At 51.5% G+C, this 20,107-nt stretch overlaps 1 protein-coding gene across 2 annotated transcripts in view; it reads left to right on the top strand.

The window, feature by feature from the left end:
- Positions 1-17,226, top strand: part of ECE2 (endothelin converting enzyme 2) — a 30,732-nt gene extending 13,506 nt beyond the window's left edge. The window contains exons 1-19 of one of the 2 annotated variants that reach the window (XM_068546339.1): positions 3,561-3,599; positions 3,869-4,093; positions 4,303-4,438; positions 4,653-4,868; positions 5,330-5,454; positions 5,571-5,717; positions 5,870-5,935; positions 9,697-9,885; positions 10,578-10,720; positions 11,004-11,118; positions 12,495-12,605; positions 13,581-13,679; positions 13,787-13,864; positions 14,392-14,495; positions 14,672-14,782; positions 14,908-14,975; positions 15,157-15,347; positions 15,455-15,550; positions 16,248-17,226. In XM_068546339.1, coding sequence (XP_068402440.1) covers positions 3,561-3,599; positions 3,869-4,093; positions 4,303-4,438; positions 4,653-4,868; positions 5,330-5,454; positions 5,571-5,717; positions 5,870-5,935; positions 9,697-9,885; positions 10,578-10,720; positions 11,004-11,118; positions 12,495-12,605; positions 13,581-13,679; positions 13,787-13,864; positions 14,392-14,495; positions 14,672-14,782; positions 14,908-14,975; positions 15,157-15,347; positions 15,455-15,550; positions 16,248-16,424 — 2,436 coding nt within the window. In that variant the 3' untranslated portion in view covers positions 16,425-17,226. Of the gene's footprint in view, positions 1-3,560; positions 3,600-3,868; positions 4,094-4,302; positions 4,439-4,652; positions 4,869-5,329; positions 5,455-5,570; positions 5,718-5,869; positions 5,936-9,696; positions 9,886-10,577; positions 10,721-11,003; positions 11,119-12,494; positions 12,606-13,580; positions 13,680-13,786; positions 13,865-14,391; positions 14,496-14,671; positions 14,783-14,907; positions 14,976-15,156; positions 15,348-15,454; positions 15,551-16,247 lie in introns of those variants that run through there. The other variant, XM_068546341.1, reaches the window with a different exon arrangement.
- Positions 17,227-20,107: the final 2,881 nt, after the last annotated feature.

Consider the following 20,107-nt stretch of genomic DNA (forward strand, 5'->3'; position numbering starts at 1 on the left):
TATGTACACATACCTTTTATTGCTAAAAAGACTGTATCAGGTTTTTTTTGTTTTTTGTTTTTTATTTTTAAATTTATTTATTTATGGCTGTGTTGGGTCTTCATTTCTGTGCAAGGGCTTTCTCCAGTTGCGGCAAGTGGGGGCCACTCCTCATCGCGGTGTGCGGGCCCCTCACCGCCGCGGCCTCTCCTGCTGTGGAGCACAGGCTCCAGACGCGCAGGCCCAGCAGCCGTGGCTCAGGGGCCCAGTCGCTCCGCGGCATGCGGGATCCTCCCAACCAGGGCTCGAACCCGTGTCCCCTGCATCAGCAGGCAGATTCTCAACCACTGCGCCACCAGGGAAGCCCCACTGTATCAGTTTTTAAGCCACCAGCAGTATATGACAGTGCCCACATTCCCCATCTTTGTCAACACTGGACATTAATGTGTGTTGTTATCTTCATGACTATACTGTTCTTGTAAGTTAACACATAAACATTTTCCATTCCCTCTCAATTCACAGTCAATTTAGAGAAAAATAGACCCCCAAAGCTTACTCTTATAGGAAAAGAAGAGCAGAAAAGAGAGAGAAAATAATAGTGAGAGAATAAAACAGAGTCAAAGGTTATAAACACAGAGGAAAAAAAATAGAAATATAGAATACAGCAGGGACTTTCCTGGTGGTCCAATGGTTAAGAATCTGCCTTCCAATGCAGGGGACATGGGTTTGATCCCTGGTCGGGGGAATTAAGATCCTACATGCCTCGGGGCAACTAAGCCCAAGTGCCACCGCAATAAAGACCCAGCACAGCCAAAAGAAAAAAAAAGAATAGAGCAACCTCCAAGCCTTTTTATACATAGGGTACTTAACATGCATTCAGGAATAGCTGTGAACCTAATAAATGATTTGGGTCATCAAAGAGGCATGGAAAGTAAATGTCCATTTAGGCCAAACCTAGTAAAACTGGGAACACTGTAAAAGCAGGTACCAACCTCTTTCTTATGTGTTTGCATTTAATTCTCACAACAATACTCTGAGATAGGGATGATTGTTCCCACCTTACAGATGAAGAAAAGTGAAAGGTCAGATCTTTCAAATAAATTAATATAGATGAAAAAAGTAAAGAGTTGAGCCCAGATTTGAGTCCAGGTCTGTCTGGCTTGAAAACTATGTGCTTCCCCTTACTCTTCCAGAGATGTGGCAGAAGACTAGCAACTAATGCTGGGAGGAAGTATATCCTCCTTTTGATTCATATTGCCAACCTGCTCTTCAGAGGGCTGTCAGATTGCCTGGGTTTGAATTCCAGCTCTACTGCTTACTAGCTGTGTGACTCAGCCTCTCTATGCCTCACTTTCCTCATCTGTAAAATGGCTTCATAAGTGCCACGAGGATAAATGAGTACATCGAAGTAAAGCACCTAGAGCAGTGGCTGGCCATGGTACAGTGCTGTATAAGCTGGCTACTTACAGCACGTCATTGCAGCAGCCATGGGATTATTCTAATGAACCTGTTGCCAGAAAGTCCTTACAAAGTGGCTTTGCTTATACTCACATGGCCATGTCATGGTGGAATCTTCCATGTGACAGGACTGACCCTGCTGCCATGTTTCGCTTCATCCAGGCTTGGGGGAGAGGGGAAAGAGGTGAGTGATGTGATGCCACACTGTCATGAGACTGAACATGAACAACTCCAGAGACTTGTCCTATGTGGATATCCCAAGGTCGTGCTGCTGCAGACCACAGTGTGGCTGGATGTGAAAGTTCCTTGCTCAGGGAACCCCTGACTAACCTAGAACCCATGTGCCTACTCTACCATCTGGGAAACAGAACAGGCTTCCTCCAGCCGTGCAATTCTCATTTCTACCTATAGGATTTTAATAATAATAACAACAACAATAATAATAGCAGCTAGAATACTCATTACGTGCCACACATTGTCCTAAGCATTTTACAAGTATTGTTTCATTTAATTCTCACAACCATCCTTTGAAATAGGTACTATTCTTATTTCCATTTTACAAGAGAGGAAATTGAGTCTGAATCCAGAATCTTTCATCCTAACTATGACACTGTACTGTCCCTTGTTTGAGAACATGCAATTTTGGGGTGGAAAATGCCAAAAGACAGCAATCCAACATTTCTCAGCCTGATCCATTCATCACCTACCCTCTCTCAGCCACAAGAGCATTCCACGTTAGAACTGCTCACAGCAAGAGGTTTGAGAACTGAGGTGAGAGTCAAGAAATGGGTGGTGGATTTGCTACCATTCCAAGCCTTCTCAGGTCAAATCCATATACTCTTTTGCAAAAGAGAGGCGGGATGAGGATGAGGCACTTTTTAAAAATTTGAGGTAAAAAAACAACAAAACAAAAAATTAGGCACTCTTCAGTGAAGCAGACTGCAACACCACCAGGCTTGATTAAGGAATGACAATATGGAAGGCAGATGGCAGATGCATAGATGCCACACTATTGCTTTTCAGTTAAATATTGCTTGGTGTGTGGGTTTTTTTTTTTTTTTTTTCTTGTAAACCTCCCAAATAAAGTGATTTGCTTTCCTCAAGTTAGAAGTGTTAGCTCGTCTTTCCTTTAAATATCTGTGCATAGCTGTTTTTTTCCCTGCCGATTTGTTACCATCTGTAACCCTTCTTTTGTGAGATGATCTGATGACAACAATTATCTTGGAGAGTAAAAGTGCAGTCTTGAAGCAACATGTAAGGGTGGACTCAGAGTGTGGGCTGTGTGTAACATGATGTCCGAGCACTTTGTGTGTGTTGTATGTGTGTTGTGTGTGTCCAGGACCTCAGTATAGAACATATGTTGGCTCTGGGTGCCTGGTGCGTGTATACATGTTGTGTGAATATGCAGTGTGTGCATTCTGTGAGTGGTGAGTGTGTGTGTGTGTGGACCGTGTGTCGGGCTGAGTGCCTGCCTGTGTACTTTGGGTCTATGTGCTCCCTGTATAGATATCGTGCTGACGTCCTGAATGTGGGTCACCTCCTCTGCTGCTCTGTATGTGCTGGCTGAAGAGGGGCAGTGCGGACAGCTGAGGGAAGACGTTCTCCATGAGAGCATAATTTCTCAAAGGTGTTTAAAGGGAACGGGGAGGGCCTGCAATCTGGGGAGTTGGGCCAAAAAATATCAGCAGGGTTTGGGCCTGGGTCAAAGGAATGTAAATGACGGGAGGCTTGCAAGAGGGTGTTGCTGGGATGGGTGCTGACCACGAAGCTGAGAGGGAGTCTCCGGCGTTTCTGCAGGGCGGCTCGCTCCGGCTGGGGCGGCAGGCTGGGTGCAGCTCTGCGTGGCTGGCCGCGGGCACCCGGAGCGAGGACCGGGCGCCGGGCGGACGGCGGGGCGCGGCAGGCGCGCTCCTCCCCCTCCCCCACGTCTCCCCCACCCCTGGCGCGGCGCCGCGGCGGGAGGGGGGCGCAGGCAGGCGGGGGCGGCGGCGGCAGCGGAGCAAGAGGCTACGGCGACTGCTGCGATGAAGGGCGGTGGCGCGGCCGGGCCGGGGGCCGAGGCCACGGCCCGGGCGAGGGCCAGCCGCCGGGAGCCCTAAGGTGCCGCCGGCCCCGACTCCACCATGAGCGTCGCGCTGCAGGAGATGGGCGGCGGCGGTAACGTGAGTGGGGGCCCCGGGGGAAAGGACCGGGGTTGGGGGGGAGGCAGAGGGGCAGGCGGCGTCGGGAAGGGGCGCCGGCTCGCGGAGAAGGGGCTGTGAACTTGACGGGCGGGGTCGGAGGGACCCAGGCCGGAGAGCCCGGGGGGCCGGAGGGAAGGAGCCCGCACTTCATGCAGGAGGGGCCAGGCCGGGCGAGGGGCGCCGGGGCAGGGCCGTGGGCGCGCAGCTCTCTCTGCCTGACCTGGGTTGGCGCCCCGACTGTCTGGCAGATGGTGGAGTACAAACGCGCCACGCTGCGGGATGAAGACGCACCCGAGACCCCCGTAGAGGGCGGGGCCTCCCCGGACGCCGTGGAGGTGGGCAAGGGGGTCATCCCTGTCTCACCAGGCCCCCGCCCTGGCATGACGGCCGGCACACCCGGGAGCTCTGGGTTGCCCTGGAGGGTCACCTGCCCCCACCTCCGCTCCATCTCTGGCCTCTGCGCTAGGACTATGGTGAGGCGATTCGAAGTCATGACGTTGCACAAAACAGGCTGAGGGATCAACTCAGCTTGCTTCATTGCCCCTGTGCCCCAAGTTAACCCTGTTAGCGTCTTTGCTTCATGGCTCTGGAAACTGCCTGTGCCTTCACCCTCTGGGAGGACTTCTGTGATTGGGTCGCCCACCTGCAGCTTGCTAGCTCCAGGTCCCCCTCTGTTCCCCAGGTGGGATTCCGGAAGAGGACAAGACACCTCTTGGGCTCGCACACCCAGCTGGAGCTGGTCTTGGCTGGTGTCTCTCTACTGCTGGCTGCACTGCTTCTGGGTTGCTTGGTGGCCCTGTGGGTCCAGTACCACAGAGGTAGGTGGGCCCACTCCTGTCATCAGCCCTCTTAGCTTGCGGGCTCTGGAGGCAGAAGGGGCTGCTAAGGTTCTCCCTGGGTGGGGCCAGCCTTCCCCCAGCTGTTCTCCCTCCTCCCAACCTTCCTGCTGTCACGGCCCCTCCCAAAGCATTTGCCTCTCCTAGACTGACTGACAGTCCCCCACCCCACTACCCCCCATGTCCCCTGCCACAGACCCATCCCACAGCACTTGCCTCACAGAGGCCTGCATTCGAGTGGCCGGAAAAATCCTGGAGTCCCTGGACCGTGGGGTGAGCCCCTGTGAGGACTTTTACCAGTTCTCCTGCGGAGGCTGGATTCGGAGAAACCCTCTGCCTGATGGGCGTTCTCGCTGGAACACCTTCAACAGCCTCTGGGACCAGAACCAGGCCATACTGAAGCACCTGCTTGGTAAATGGGCCTGTCCGGGAGGCACTGAGCCAAGTACATGCCTCATTCCCAGCACAGGGCTCGGCACTTAGTAGGTACTCAAGAAATGTCCATGAATGAATGAATAAGTGGATGACTGCCACCACTTCTGGCATAGGGGATGCAGAGAGCAGGGGGCTCCTGAGGGGTGGAGATGAGTTTGAGGGGGCAGACCTCTGAGGTTAATGAAGGGACTCCTTTCTGCACTCTGGAACACTGCTGAGGTGTGGTAGGCACCAGGGAGTCTGTAGTGCTTAGAGATCTTTGAGAGTCTCCCTGGACAGGGGAGAGGAAGCTACACTTTGCTGTGGCAGACAGTCTTCCTGGGTCTACATTAGGAGGACCACCCCCTTGAGGAGGCAAGGAGAGGGATCAAGCAAGGGTCCAGGACCCCTCTTAGCAGTTAGCATGGTTGCCACCCGGACCTGTGTTCTATTCAACAGAAAACACCACCTTCAACTCCAGCAGTGAAGCCGAGCGGAAGACACAGCGCTTCTACCTCTCCTGCCTACAGGTGGAGCGCATTGAAGAGCTGGGAGCCCAGCCGCTGCGAGACCTCATTGACAAGGTAGGCCCCCGGGATGGGCTGCAGGTGGGGGAGCAGCACAGGCCTTGGGAGAGGATGTGGCCCCAGAAAGCTTTAGGGGCCCCTGTTCCAGAGGTGCCACCATGGTCTCTACTCAGATTGGTGGTTGGAACATTACGGGGCCCTGGGACCAGGACAACTTCATGGAGGTGCTGAAGGCAGTAGCAGGGACCTACAGGGCCACCCCCTTCTTCACTGTCTACATCAGTGCCGACTCTAAGAGTTCCAACAGCAATGTTATCCAGGTACTAGGCTGGGGAAGGGTGGGGAGGGATTTATGGACTATTTGCTGAGACCAGACTCCCCTCCCCTGTGATGGGCTGGCTGGGGTGGCTCCCCCGCACAAGAGTCCAGATTTCAGGGCGGGGAGGACTCACTCTTTACCTTGCTATTGCAGGTGGACCAGTCTGGGCTCTTTCTACCCTCTCGAGATTACTACCTAAACAGGACTGCCAATGAGAAAGTAAGGAGCATCCTCAGAATATCCACCCCGACCCCCCTGAGCTGGGCTGATCCCTGTTTACTTTTCCCTTTGCCCAGGGTCAGAGTGGCGAAGGTGAGCCTATCCTGTCACCTAGTGAGCCGACTACCATTCCTTCTTCTTTCTCTCTTCATTCTCCCCTCCCTGCATTCTTCCCTCCCTCCTTTTTTCCCTTCCCTTTCCTTTCTCCCTTCCTCTTCCCTTCTTTCCTTCCTTCCTTTCTCTTACTCTTCCAGGAAAACATTTTACAGGCACCTACTGTGAGACGTACATTTCAGAGCCACTGTCATAGGAAGCTTTCAGTGTAGATGGGTTCACAGACCTAGATAGCTGAGAACATGGCTCAAAAGAGGGCCTCTGGGACTCAGGAGAGACCCGGCAGCCAGAGAAGTTTTCCTAAGGAGGTTGCATTTGAGCCAGGCCCTGTAGAATATCTAGGACTGGGTGAGGGCATGCTCAGATTTTAAACAAAAGTGTTGAAGAAGGAATAGCTAAGGCGTGTTTGGACCACAGGAAGGGGTCCAGTTTGGCAAAGTGTAGAGCTCAAAGCAGATGAGAGAGTGGAAAGGTGGGTAGGAACTAGTTTGGGAAGGCAGTATGGCTGGGTGTGAAAAGTAGATGCAAGAGAGGGAGCCTGGAGATCAATTAAGAATGTCTGCAGTACTCCAGGCTCTGAGTCTGTGAGGACCCAAATGGGGGAAGTGGCAGAAGGAAAGTCAGGAAGGGGAGGATGCAAGAGACATAATCAAGTCCAAATCATGAACTGTTGATGCCTGGATGTTAGAAGAGATGAGTAGAAGGAGGAACAGGTAAAGATAGTTGAGGTTGTGCACCTGAATGATGGTGGAATGGAGGGGTCCTTAGAGAATTTGGGGTCCCTACAGGGAGAACCAGCTTCAAGCACATTGGGGAGGTGGTGATATCACAGGAACAAGGCAGACTTTGAAGTCAGACCTTGATTTTAATCCCAGCTTGGTAGCTTGGTGCAAGTTGATTAAGCTGTCTGAGGCTGTTTCTTCATCTGAAAAATGGGGATCACAGCATCTACCTCATATAGTGCTTGGAGGCAGGAGGAGGATGCAAGTTTATGCTTCTGCATGTGGCAGACCCTTAGGGAGTGGGAGCTGCTCATTTCAGACGTGTGAGTGTGAGGGACCTGGGTATCATCTCTGTACAGAGGTCAGCAGACAGCTGTGAAAGCTGGGTGGGGTCCTGGAGAGAGCACGGGCCTGGAGGGAGCCGAAGGCTTGAGGGGCATCTCCTTAAAAGCCTAGACAAAGGCTTAGGAGAAGTGAGAGAAAGGGTAAGACTAGAGAAGGAAAAGAAGGAGATCCTTGGGACTTCCCTGGTGGCGCAGTGGATAAGACTGTGCTCCCAATGCAGGGGGCCCGGGTTTGATCCCTGGTCCGGGAACTGGATCCCACATGCATGCCGCACCTAAGAGTTTGCATGCCACAACTAAGGAGCCCGCGTGCCGCAAGTAAGACCCAGTGCAACCAAATAAATAAATAAATTTTTTTTTTAAAAAAAAGAAGGAGGAGGAGATCCTTGTATTTCAAGGGCAGCGGGAGAAAGAGAGACTTCTGTGGGGAAGGACAACCAGGAGGAGGGGTTTGTCCTTCTCCAATTTGCTCCCAAACACTTACCAAGCATCCCTCAGCCAGACCCTCCGCTAGCATGTGGTGAACAAGACACTGCCACTCAGTGGGGGAGAAGGCATGAAATGGCCAAGCGCAGTTATCCTGTGTACAGTTGCTGGGACTGTTGTAAGAGGAGGAGCGTGGCATTCCGAGAGTGCAGTAACAGGGAGCCAGCCTGGTCCTAGGGTGAGGGTAGGCTGTGGGAAGGGAGAGGGTTCTAGGCAAAGGGAACAGCTGATGCAAAGGCTCTGAGGTGGGAAGGGGTGTGACTTGTTGACAGATCAGAGAGGGGAGTGGGAGGGGAGAGTGGGCCAAGTCCTTCTGGACAGGTAGGTGGAGTCATGTTATACATAAACACTATGGGTCAAGTTTAGCATTTATCCCAAAAGAAATGGAATAGGAAACTCAAAAGTGGAGAGTGTTATGAACAGATGTGTGGTTTTGATATCACCTGAGTCAGGGGAGGAATTTTGAGAATTCAGGAGAGAACCACATGGTCTGACCCCCAGGAAAGGGCAGGAGAAGCCTCAGTTCAGCTCTCAGTGTGTCACCAGTTGTCTTGGGTAGGAAGTCTCCTGTGCCAGCATCTAGGGGAAGCTGTAGTGCCAAAGGAAGTCTTGGGAATTCTCTGGCGGTCCAGTGGTTAGCACTCCACACCTCCAGTGCCAGGGGCCCGGGTTTGATCCCTGGTCAGGGAACTAAGATCCCGCAAGCCGAGTGTCACGGCCAAAAAAAAAAAAACCACATTAAAAAAAAAAGGCAAGTCTTAAGCTGAAAGTAAGGAAGTAGGGAGAGAGGGGTAAGTGAGTTGGGGGTCAGGGCAAGATCACTGGTTGAACCAACCATCCACTTTAGGAGCTGGGATAACTGGAATTGGTATGCAAACCTCTTCTTCTGACAGCAGCAGCAAGAAGGAGGGGAGGTGGGAAAAAGGAGATATTTTGAAGTGCAGAGAATGGATATTAGGGGATCTAAAACTTCTCAGTAAAGTGGAAGAGGAGATGGCCTTTGGCAATTAAAGGAGCCCTGGGTGTGGCTTCAGGGCAAGAGTGAGAGTGGTCCCTGGGATGAGGACCACAGGAAGTCAGTGCTGAGCAGGGCTGAGGGTCTGTGCATGGGTTTTCATCCATCAGTCAACAAATATTTATTGAGCACCTACTATGTGCCAGATGCTGTGCTAGAGCCTGCGACTACAGTGCAGAACAGAACAAACAGCCCCTGCCCCCATGCAGCTCAAGTGCCAGCAGGTGCTGAGGCGACATGGGTTTGTTCTGAGCCCAGGCAGTGCTGGGATTGTGGCCCTGGAGTCATCAGGCCTGGGCCACACTTCAACTCTGCCATCTGCTAGTTTGTGGTATGAGTCAAATCATGTAATCTTGCCAAGCTTCATCTGTAAAATGGAACTAATACTTTATGGAGTTGCCATGGTGGGCGCGGGGTCAGGGGGCAGATATATTACATGTAAAACGCCAGCAGAGAATTTGATACATGTATATACATGTAGTCACTAAATATTTCTTTTCTGTGCTTTTCTCCCCCTTGGAGACCAGAGGGGAAGGCAGCTAGTTTGAGGCCTGGCAGGATGGGAGGTAGAAGGAGATTGAAGCCACTGTGGACCAAATTCCCCACTGGGGTCCACTCAGCTGTTAAGTGAAGGCACATGGTCACTGATGGGCTGGGAAAAGTAGAAGGGCTTTAGGAAATGAGAAGGCAGAGCAGTATGGGAAGCGGATCCATCCACTGGACAAATATTTACAGGGCTCCTATTCTGTGCTAGGCCCTATTCCAGACGCTTGGGATACAGTGGTGAATAAGCCGCTGTAACTTGGAGCAGTGCTCTCCTGGAACTTACCTTCTCCTTGGGGAAACAGATGATGAACAATTGCACAAATAAATAAAAAAAGATCCTAGCAGATGGTGATAAGCAGTATGACAGAAATGATAAGGGTCATCCAGGAAAGCTTCTACGAGGAGGGTCTGCAGACGAGACAGTGAGGAGGGTCTGCAGAAGAGATGGTGAGCAGGGGTAGCAGCCAGAATAGTCATCTTAGCCTTGGGCAGGACTTGTTGCTGGGCTCTGAGGATGACTTGGGGCCTTGACAGGTGCTTACCGCCTACCTGGACTACATGGAGGAGCTGGGAATACTGCTGGGAGGACATCCAGCCTCCACGCGGGAGCAGATGCAGCAGGTGCTGGAGCTGGAGATACAACTGGCCAACATCACGGTGCCCCAGGACCAGCGGCGGGATGAGGAGAGGATCTACCACAAGATGAGCATCGCAGAGCTGCAGGTGGGGCAGGCAGGGAACAGAGACAGCTGGCGGGGGCCAGCCCTGGCACAGGCCACCCAGCTTCCCTTCATGCCATCTGTCTGAGGCAGCCAAGCCTCTCCTCATTTCCTTGCTTTCTCTGAGCTTCCCAGCTGAACTGTTGCTATCCTGGAAGGAAAAGTGGTGTCCATTTTAGGGCACCCCCACTGGGCCATCCCTTGGTCCCTTTTGTATTGTCTGGGGATGCATAGAGGGATTATGTTAAAAATCTATGACAACTTGTACAAGATGTCCACAAAACAATCAGAAGAGAAATGGAAGCATCTCCTGGAGGGCCCTTACTGTGCCAGGCATCAGCCTCTTAGTCGTTGGATTATGGAAAAGTTGGGTAAGGGGGGGTTCTGGAGGAGAGCCAGGTATGTAGGGAACCTGGGTGGTATCTGGAGAGTTTGTTAACTGTCTGAAAGATATTTGAATATCTGCAGCCCAACTAAATATCACACATGATGGTTTTCCTTGTATGATATGTGATTGGGTTTCCTGATTGAAGAGCACTTAGGCAGGAAAATGGGTTTATTATAGGAAGGGGCCTCCAAGCAGCTAGTAGCTGTTGCTATGACAATGGAAAGGGCTCCCAGCTCCACTGTATCAATGGCGGAGTGGTCTGCTGAAAGCCAAGGGGGCAGGGACGCTTGAGATTTTTTTGCTCACAGGCCCTGGCGCCCTCCATGGACTGGCTGGAGTTCTTGTCCTTCTTGCTGTCACCGCTGGAGCTGGGTGATTCTGAGCCTGTGGTGGTGTATGGGATGGATTATTTGCAGCAGGTGTCAGAGCTCATCAACCGCACAGAGCCAAGGTGGGGGGTGGAGCCCAAGGTGTCAGGGGTGGGGCTCAGGGCTCTGTGCAGGCTCTTCCCCTAGGCCGGGGCTTCAGGGGACCCACTTGTGGTCTCTGTTTCCACACCTAGCTCCAACCTGACTTTTACAGGCAGGTGTGTGGTCCCAGGGTAAGAGAGAGGGATTATGGGACAGCTCCCACATGTGCCTCTCGGGACTCCTGCTGTCTGCATGCTGGTAGAGCTGGTTTGGGGTGGAAATGTTACCTGCCTTTACCATATGTTCTGGCTACCTGAATGCCAGTGTCCTGAACAATTACCTGATCTGGAACCTGGTACAGAAGACAACATCAAGCCTGGATCGCCGCTTTGAGTCTGCACAAGAGAAGCTGCTGGAGACCCTCTATGGCACCAAGAAGGTGGGCTTTCTGACTCTGCTCCCACCTTCCAATCCAGTCAAGCTGACACTTCACACCCACTGTGTGTCAGGCACCATTTGCACATGGAGCACAGGATTAGGAATCAGGCTGACTTGGGTTCCATTCCTAACTCCTCTATTTCTTGGCCTATGGGACCTTGAGCATATCCCCCCACCTCTCTGACTCTCCACTTCTTAGTCTGTAAAACAGGAATTTCTTGTGGGGTTGTTATGAGGACTGAGTTCACGTAAGTGAAGCACCTACCCAGTGCATGCTATGTGTAGGCACTCAACTTTGATGATGAGGGTGAAGGAGAAAATGAATAAATGCAGTTCTTAGTTTCAAGAAACCCTGTTAAGTGGGGGAAGGAGACGTGTAAACAAACATTATATTTTGGGGTGATAAGTGCTCACACTGAGTGACAAACCTTCTTTGTGTTGTAGGACAGAGGTGGAGACAGCACATTTTACCTGGGGGATGGGGGGCATTAGGAAAGGCTTCTCTGAAGAGGTGACATTTGAAGAATGAGTTCATCAAGAAAGCCAGGGAAAAGGGATTCCAGGCTGAAGGAATACCATGTGTAAATTCCCAGAGGCCAGAAGGACCGTGGTAGTTTTGCATGTGTTCTGGCATGACTTTGAGGACAGGGCACTGGAGAGGCCGAGGGTGGTGAGGCGGGCCTGGGGCAATCCTTGGAGGGACCTGAATACTGTGCCTAGGAAGCCTGGCCTTGATTCAGGGATGGAGAACCTGGGATGGTTTTAAGCAGATGTGTAACCTGGTTGGATTTATGTATTAGATCATCTTTCTGCAGCTAAATGGAAGATGGATGGAGGGGGTGACGGGAGGGGGATGAGAATGGAGTCGAGTGTCTAGTTAGGAGGCCACTGCAATCTTCAGGCAAGAGATGACAGTGTTATAGGACAGGGAAGTGGCAACAGCATGGACGGAGGAGACGATTAAGAAGCAGAGTTAGTATTAGAATCTGGTGATAGATTGAACGTGAGGGTAGGGAGATGGAGGAAGCTGGTGACTCCCAGGTTTCTGGTATGGGGGACTGACTGGATATAAGACTGAGATGTGCAGCTGAGCAAAGAAACGTCTGGACCCCAGTGGGCCTCTGAGAAACATAAGAGGAGGAGAGTGCTGCAAATAGAGTGGGCAGCACACATGTCCCTCCTGAGGTTTCGCTGCTGGGGTTGGCATGCTTTGCGATATTGCCCTTCATTTTCCCTGGAGTCTGAGGGAGAGATGGTACCCCAAACCCAGGCCTCCTATGTGCAGAGCTGAGAGGGGTTGGCCCTAGAGACAGAGAAAGGCCCTCAGACTGGAGGGCAGAGCCATCTCCAGGAGGCCTGGCTCTTTACCCCTTCCAGTCCTGCACTCCAAGGTGGCAGACCTGCATCTCCAACACGGACGACGCTCTTGGCTTCGCTCTGGGCTCCCTCTTTGTGAAGGCCACGTTTGACCGGCAGAGTAAGGAAATTGTGAGTCTTCAGGGTCCTTCCAACACTGCCCCTTGTTTTAGTTAAAATTCACCATTCATGTTTGTATGTACCTACAGGGAAAAAATTGGGAGGAAATTCATCGACAAATTAATGGTGATTACTTTGGGTGGTTGGGATTATGAGGGATCTTTTTTTTGTTTTTGTCTTTTAAAGTTTTCTGTGTTTTCCAAGTTTTCTACAATGAGTTTATGTTACCTATATAATTAGAAAAATAATGTTTATTTTTTAGGAAATGATGTTTGTGCTTAAAATATTACCTATAAGGATGTAAATGGCAGTGTTGTTTATAATAGGCAAAAATGACAACAGCTTAAATGTCCAGCATAGGGGACTGGAAAAACAAATTGTGATTAGCCTGGATTATGAGGCAGCCTTAAAACTGATGATTGTTAAGTGAAAAGAAAGTAAGTTATGAAATATATATATGTTGCACAACATAATTCCATATTATATGTGTGTGTGTGTGTGTGTGTGTGTATATATGTATATATATATATATATATATATATATATGAATATCCCAGCAGGGGAAGACACTAGACATAGGTAATCAAAATGTTGAAAGGAGTTATCTGTGAGGGATAAGATTTTAAATGGTCTATTTTCTTCTTCAACTCTTCTCAATTTTCCACATTTTCTGCTATTAATGCCTTCTTTTCATAATCGGATAAAAATCAATGCACTACATTAAATTATAATGTTAATTCAGTTAACTTATTGCCAGTTTTTTGATTAATTAGAAAAAAAGCCACCACAGTCCCAGTACCTTCACAAATCATGTTTCCTTCTCATCCTGCCCAGATGCTCAGCCTTATTTCAAGAGTCTGGGTACTCCCATGTGCTCCCCTGGAAGGACAGGGATGGGGCACTAGGGGGGATGGGGCACTAGGGTAGACGGGGAGAAAGGATGCTTTAATGTGAGTGGCAGGCAGACTTGTGCACCCTCCTTCCCAGGCAGAGGGGATGATCAGCGAGATCCGGACTGCCTTTGAGGAGGCCCTGGGACAGCTGGTTTGGATGGATGAGAAGACCCGCCAGGCAGCCAAGGAGAAAGTGAGCAGTGGCCAGGGTTGGGGTGCCATCTTGAGGTGAGGATGGAGAATACAGTTTTGGCGGGGTGGGGAGCCTGGGGAGGAAAACCCTTAACCTGGTCTCTTTAGGCAGATGCCATCTATGATATGATTGGTTTCCCAGACTTCATCCTGGAGCCCAAAGAGCTGGATGATGTTTATGATGGGGTGAGTACCCTGCCCATCAGTACTGAACCTTAGCCCTGTGGGGGGCACAGGGCTCAGGAATGGGAGCTCAAGTGCTGAGAGGGAAGGAGATACTTGTTGCTGCCTTTCAGAGGCAAGTGCAGGCAGCCAGCATTGCTCAAGTGCTGGCTGTGTGCCAGGCTGCAGGCTGGACAGCAGTAGAATGCAGTGTTCACAAGCAGGGATTTGTAGTCAAACCTGTTTTTACCTAACTGTAACCTTGGACAATTTATATAACCTCTCTGAGCCTCAGTTTCTTCATCTGTAAAAGGGAGTCCTATTAGCACTTACCTGATAGGATTGTTGTGAGAATAAAAGGAGATAGTATTAAAAAAAAATAAAGCAGCTACAACATAATATTGGCAATTATTATTTATTAGATATTTTACACCCATTTTACAGTTGAAGAAACTAAGGCTCAGAAGGGTGCTAATTAGTAGCCAAACTGGGACTATTATCTTCTCCAACGTGTTCTCTCACTGGCTTTCTACTTCCTACCATTCCCACAGTATGAAGTGTCTGAAGATTCCTTCTTCCAGAACATGTTGAATTTGTACAACTTCTCTGCTAAGGTGATGGCTGACCAGCTCCGCAAGCCTCCCAGCCGGGACCAGTAAGAATGGGGGCTGCAGACACTTGGGGCAGCAGGAGACGTAGGGGAGGTTTCCAGGGCTGAGGGAAGGGGATGGCAAGATGGATCCCAAATGAGGCACGAGGTTCTTCTAGAATGTAGGTCAGGGCTGCTGGGCATCGAGAATCAGGCTCCGCCTCAGCTTCTCCCTCCCCCAGGTGGAGTATGACCCCCCAGACAGTGAATGCCTACTACCTTCCAACCAAGAATGAAATCGTCTTCCCCGCCGGCATCCTGCAGGCCCCCTTCTACGCCCGCAACCACCCCAAGTGTGTCTGAGGCAGGAGGGGCTGGGTGCTGGGGCCTGGGCCTGTGGGTGAGCTGGGAGCAGGGCTGGAGGTGGGATCTAGAAGTCCCCCCACCATGTCCTCACTCAACATTCCTCACCTACCAGGGCCCTGAACTTTGGTGGCATCGGCGTGGTGATGGGCCACGAGTTGACACATGCCTTTGATGACCAAGGTAGAGGTCCATGCAGTTGTCTCCTCCAGCCTAGAATTCCTAGTGGCTCCTGCAAAACCTTGGGATGTTGGAAGCAGGCCCTGTGGACCCTGGGGTCTGTGGACTAGGGCTGGTGGGGGCACTTGTGCCCCCAAGGGTTGAGTTCTGGTCTCGGTGGGGTGCAAAGGTTAGTTCTCCTCAGGGCGCGAGTATGACAAGGAAGGGAACCTGCGGCCATGGTGGCAGAATGAGTCGCTGGCAGCCTTCCGGAATCACACGGCCTGCATGGAGGAGCAGTATAGCCAGTACCAGGTCAACGGGGAGAAGCTCAACGGCCGCCAGACGCTGGGGGAGAACATCGCTGACAACGGAGGGCTTAAGGCTGCCTACAACGTGAGTGGCCCCCTGGTGGCTGAGGCTCACCTGCCCTGGGGGGGCAGGGCACTGGGTGGAGCTGGTGGGCAGGCCCCGACAGACTTGCCATCCGTTCCCAACCCCAGGCTTACAAAGCATGGCTAAGAAAGCATGGGGAGGAGCAGCAGCTACCAGCCGTGGGGCTCACCAACCACCAGCTCTTCTTTGTGGGATTTGCCCAGGTATTGCCCTCCTGGGAGGCCGGGGGTCTGCCCTTCTCCTACAACCTCCTGGGCATGTCCTTAGAAGTCTGGGGCATGCAGAAGGGACTGGGAAATGGGGCCGAAGTTGGAGTGTGGAAAGTGGTTTGGGAAGGCCTCGTGAAGCCTTTTGGCGGGGTCCACAAAAGCACGTGAGGAGGGCTGAGGAGGGAGAAGGCTTCAGGAGGCTTTTGCAGATCTCGAAGGGCAGGGCTGCCCTGCCTGATGGGGCAAGGGGTGGGGAGCGGGATTGATCTTCACGATGCTCCTGTGAGGTGGCTGTGGAGGAGGAAGCGCGGGGCAAAGTGGCTCGTCCAGGGCTACCCAGGAATAAAGTAAGTGGCAGACTCAGCAGGGTCTCCCCCAGGTACTTTGCACTACAGCAGGCAGCCTCTGGGGCCTGGGTTTCTTCCCCTGGGACACATCCATCTGGGCAACCCATTGTCCAGGCAGCTTTGAAAGGCCCTTAAGAGGGAGGGCGCTTTCTCCTCCCTCGGTGCCGATGGCAAGGGGTCGGGGCTGAGACTCCGTCTAAGCCTCTCCTACATCCCTGAGGCCCCCGGAGCCCAGGGCCTGGGGCGGTGGTGCCATGTGTCCCTGGGGCGGCTCTGCTGCAGCTGGGGCAGTGGCCTTGCCCGCACTAGACACCCTGTGTCCCCGTGTCTGTCCTGGCCTGCAGGTGTGGTGCTCGGTCCGCACACCCGAGAGCTCTCACGAGGGGCTGGTGACGGACCCCCACAGCCCTGCCCGCTTCCGCGTGCTGGGCACGCTCGCCAACTCCCGTGACTTCCTGCGGCACTTCGGCTGCCCTGTCGGCTCCCCCATGAACTCAGGGCAGCTTTGTGAGGTGTGGTAGACCTGGCTCGGGGAGAAATGGCCAGCTGTTGCCAGGGCCTGGGGCAGCTTGCCCAGCGAGGCTGTCTGCTCTGCGGTTTGGAGAAGGCAAATGCCAGCTGGGCTGGGTCCGGCCCCTCCACACCACAGATGACATGAGTCCTAGTCCCTCCTCGACCACCACATTGTGCCTCTGCTTTGGGGGTGTCCCTGCCTCCAGCAGAGCCCCCACCATTCACTGTGACATTCTTCCGCGTCACCCTGCCTGGAGGAGGCCTGGGCAGGGGGCACCAGCTCCCACAGGAAGCAGTCCACCTCTTCTGGTCCCAAGCTCCCTGGGCTTGGTGGCCACGGGGCCTGCGGCGACTGCCACATGCTGACCACGCAGGGCCCGGCTGGTGTGCCTCCCACACTTCTCCCCAAGGCTCACTCAGTGCTCCCTCGGGAGTAGACGGAGCTCCTTTCAGCCCCACCCTCGGGGTGGCCCCCACCCCGTGTTGCTCCTGCTGCTGCTCCTAATACTGCTGCCAGCCCTCGCTGACAATCCACCTGTGCTCAGTTCCTAGTGGAAGCCTTCACAAACCTTCCTGCTGCCTCCCAGGTTCCCTGGGCTCAGAGGGGAAGAGTGTACCTGGAGGGGATGCTAGCCCCCGTGTCTCGGCGTACAAGTCTTAGGGGATGACTGATTCTCCCTGGACCAAGCAGGAAAGCAGATAGAGCAGAGAGAGGGAAGGATAGAGTTTATTTTTACAGGAAAGAGAGTGGGGAAGGAGTGGTCTTGGCCCTGTAGGACCCTGTGCCAATAAACAGACACGCATCAGTCAGCCTGTCTCTTCCTTCAGTCCTGTTTTCATTTACTCATTCCACCAGTATTTATTAAGTACCTGCTGTATGCCAGGTACTCTTATAGGCACTCATTTACTCACTCACCAGACACAGGGGACTGAAATTTGAAGTCCCAAAAAGACAAAGAAAGAGGCAGGATGGAGGAATGGCACGAAATTGAGTCTGGCAAGTGGAGTACATCCTCCGCTCACTGGTGGCCATGTTCCATCACTGGCTGTTCTATAGCTGGAAGCGTTTGCCACGGCCCTCCACTGGTGCATGCAGCTGGGTCTGACACTGAGACTGGGTAACTACTTGGCCAGGGTCGGCTTGGAAGATGGGTGGCCCTTGCCCTGCAGTGGAGGGCAGCCCTGGCCAAGGTAGCATTTCACTCCCTGGAGCTTGGAGCACCAGCCTCTGCTTGTGGCTGAGAAGACATGCATCTCTCCATGTTCTCAAAGGCTCAGCGCTCCTGAGAGCCGCTCATCCCACCTACACACGCTCATCGAGGCCTACCAAGTTCCAGGCACAGAGACTGCAGGTTTGGCTGCCACCCTCCAGAACAAGTGAGGGAAACGGAGCATTTATTGAATACCTCTGTGTTCCAGGCACTTCTGCTAGGTGGCTCATTTCTTCCTTCCTTCATTTATTTATAAATTTATATATTCATAGATTTATTTTTATAAGTATGTTGATTACCAGTAATATGCCAGGCACTGGTGACGGAAAGAGGAATAAGATGATTCCCTCCCTCAGGTGACTCTTCTTCTGTTGGCACTTTCACCTTCATAAGCTCACCCGATCCTCGCAGCAACATATTTTATAAGTGCTCCGGTTTCCATTTTACAGGTCTAACTGTAAGCACTTCACTGCAGTCAGAGACCTGGATTGAAATTGAAGCTCTGACAGCTGTGTGAGCTTGAGCCAGTTCCCTAACCTCTATGAGCCTCAGTTTCTTTATCTGTAAAATGAGAACCAGAGCAAAGCAGTGGAAAGAGTCCAGTCTCAGTTCTCTTTAAAATGCAGTGTTCCCCAAGGTGTAAGTAGGTGTGGGTTTATTAAGTTTGGGGGGGTAAGAGTGAAGCTTTGTCAGTGATTGTTGCTGGGGTCAGTGGTTCCTGGGTGATGGCACCAGCACATGTCCCACAGTCTGTATCCCGTCCCAGCATCAGGCTGTCCCCATAAAGAGCTGTATGTGGGTCTCTGTCAAGTTACTTGGAACTGTGGCTGCTCACCAAGGGAAGGAAGTTGCTGCCTCCTAAGAAAAAGGAAAAGTGGCCTTGGGAACTCTAAGACCAAGGGAAAGCATGGCTTGAGTCTCTGCTCTGAGAGCAAAACTCTAGGAGGGGTGGCAAAGTGTATTGGAAAGAGGAGGGCCATCACGTCTGGAAATCTGGTTCTGGCTCCAGTTCTGCCAGCCCCAAGCTGTGACACCAGGCATGGCTTATCCCCTCTTCAGATCTCAGTAACCTTAGCAGTCTGTAAAATAAGTGGTTTGGATGAGATGATCTCTGAGGACTAGATCAGCTTTAATGTTTTAAGAAGTGAATTCATGGGCTTAGCAAGTTCCAGAACCCAAAGAAATATTAAGAAATGGCTTGTGAAGTTTGGGTGTTGCACAGAGTGTGAGATTTATAATGTCACTGTAATGATAGAGGAGATAGGCTTGGTATCACAAAGCCTTGCCCTTCCCTTGACACCTGATTTCAGAGGCCAGCTTGGGATACTGACCAGCTGGCCACTGTGGCATTAAAACTCCATATTTGCAAAGGTCCAAGTGTCAAATGATGATGATGATGATGATAGTGATGATGAGCAGCCCTCATTACCAAGTCCCTTTTTTTTTTTTTTTTTGCTTAAGCCTGTGCTAAGCACTTTAAAAACATCACCTCATTAAATTCCCACAACAACTTATAAGGAGGTCCTATCATTGTCTCTATCTTACAAGTGGCAAAACTAAGGAAAAAGATGACATAACTTCCAGTGTCAGCTAAGACAGATTGCATTAAAGTCAAATTTGGAACTCAGATCCTCAGATTCGGAATTCAGATGTTCTTAATCATCACCATTTAGTCTGCTAAGTCATGGCAGAATTTAGACTCAAGCATATACATCTGCCTTCTGGGCAATTTTATCATGCTTCCAAGTGAAGCCATTAGCAGCAGGTACACTTTCATGGCCCCCATCTCACCTGGGCCAGGTACATGTGACAACCATGCAGCTGCAGGAAACCTAAGCACATGCTGACCTGAAATTAAGCCAGGTGGCACTGTTTGTTGAGCACTCTGCAGGTGCTTGGTTCCACGGGCAAGGCAAGGTGAACATCAAGTGACAGATGTAACCTTCACCCTTAGTAGCCTGCCAAGCTGATAAATATGCATCCGCAATATGCTCTGATGTGTTAAAGCAGAAGGGGGAATAATGGATGGTGCTCCTGGGTGGACACATGAGAGCAGTTATTAGTAAGGTGCTGGGCCATACCCCACACTATCCCATTGGAAGTTTGACTAATTCCCATGCACAATACAGTAACATATACCAAACAATATGATTTCACACTTGGAAGTGCTCTCGAAATGTCAAGTTGGAAGAGAATCTCCATAAAATAAGCACAGTTTCAGTAGACCTATCACGAATCACAAATGGAGACTCCTGACAGTTTCCCAATGCTGAGCTCTGGGCTCCAAAGAGAGCTCCCAATGGGCCATTATTATAAACAAAGATGACCTGAAGTTGAATGCAAAGCCATTCATTCATTCATTTATTCAACAAATATTTGTCAAGGCCTACCACAAGCCAGCTATTAGATTGGGTGCTAGGGGCATAAAGTTGAACAAGACACAGTTCCTGTTCTCTAAGAGCTCAGAGTGGAGGGAGGGA

The sequence above is a fragment of the Eschrichtius robustus genome, chromosome 6 (assembly GCF_028021215.1).
Source record: "Eschrichtius robustus isolate mEscRob2 chromosome 6, mEscRob2.pri, whole genome shotgun sequence".
NCBI classification, from domain to species: domain Eukaryota; kingdom Metazoa; phylum Chordata; class Mammalia; order Artiodactyla; family Eschrichtiidae; genus Eschrichtius; species Eschrichtius robustus.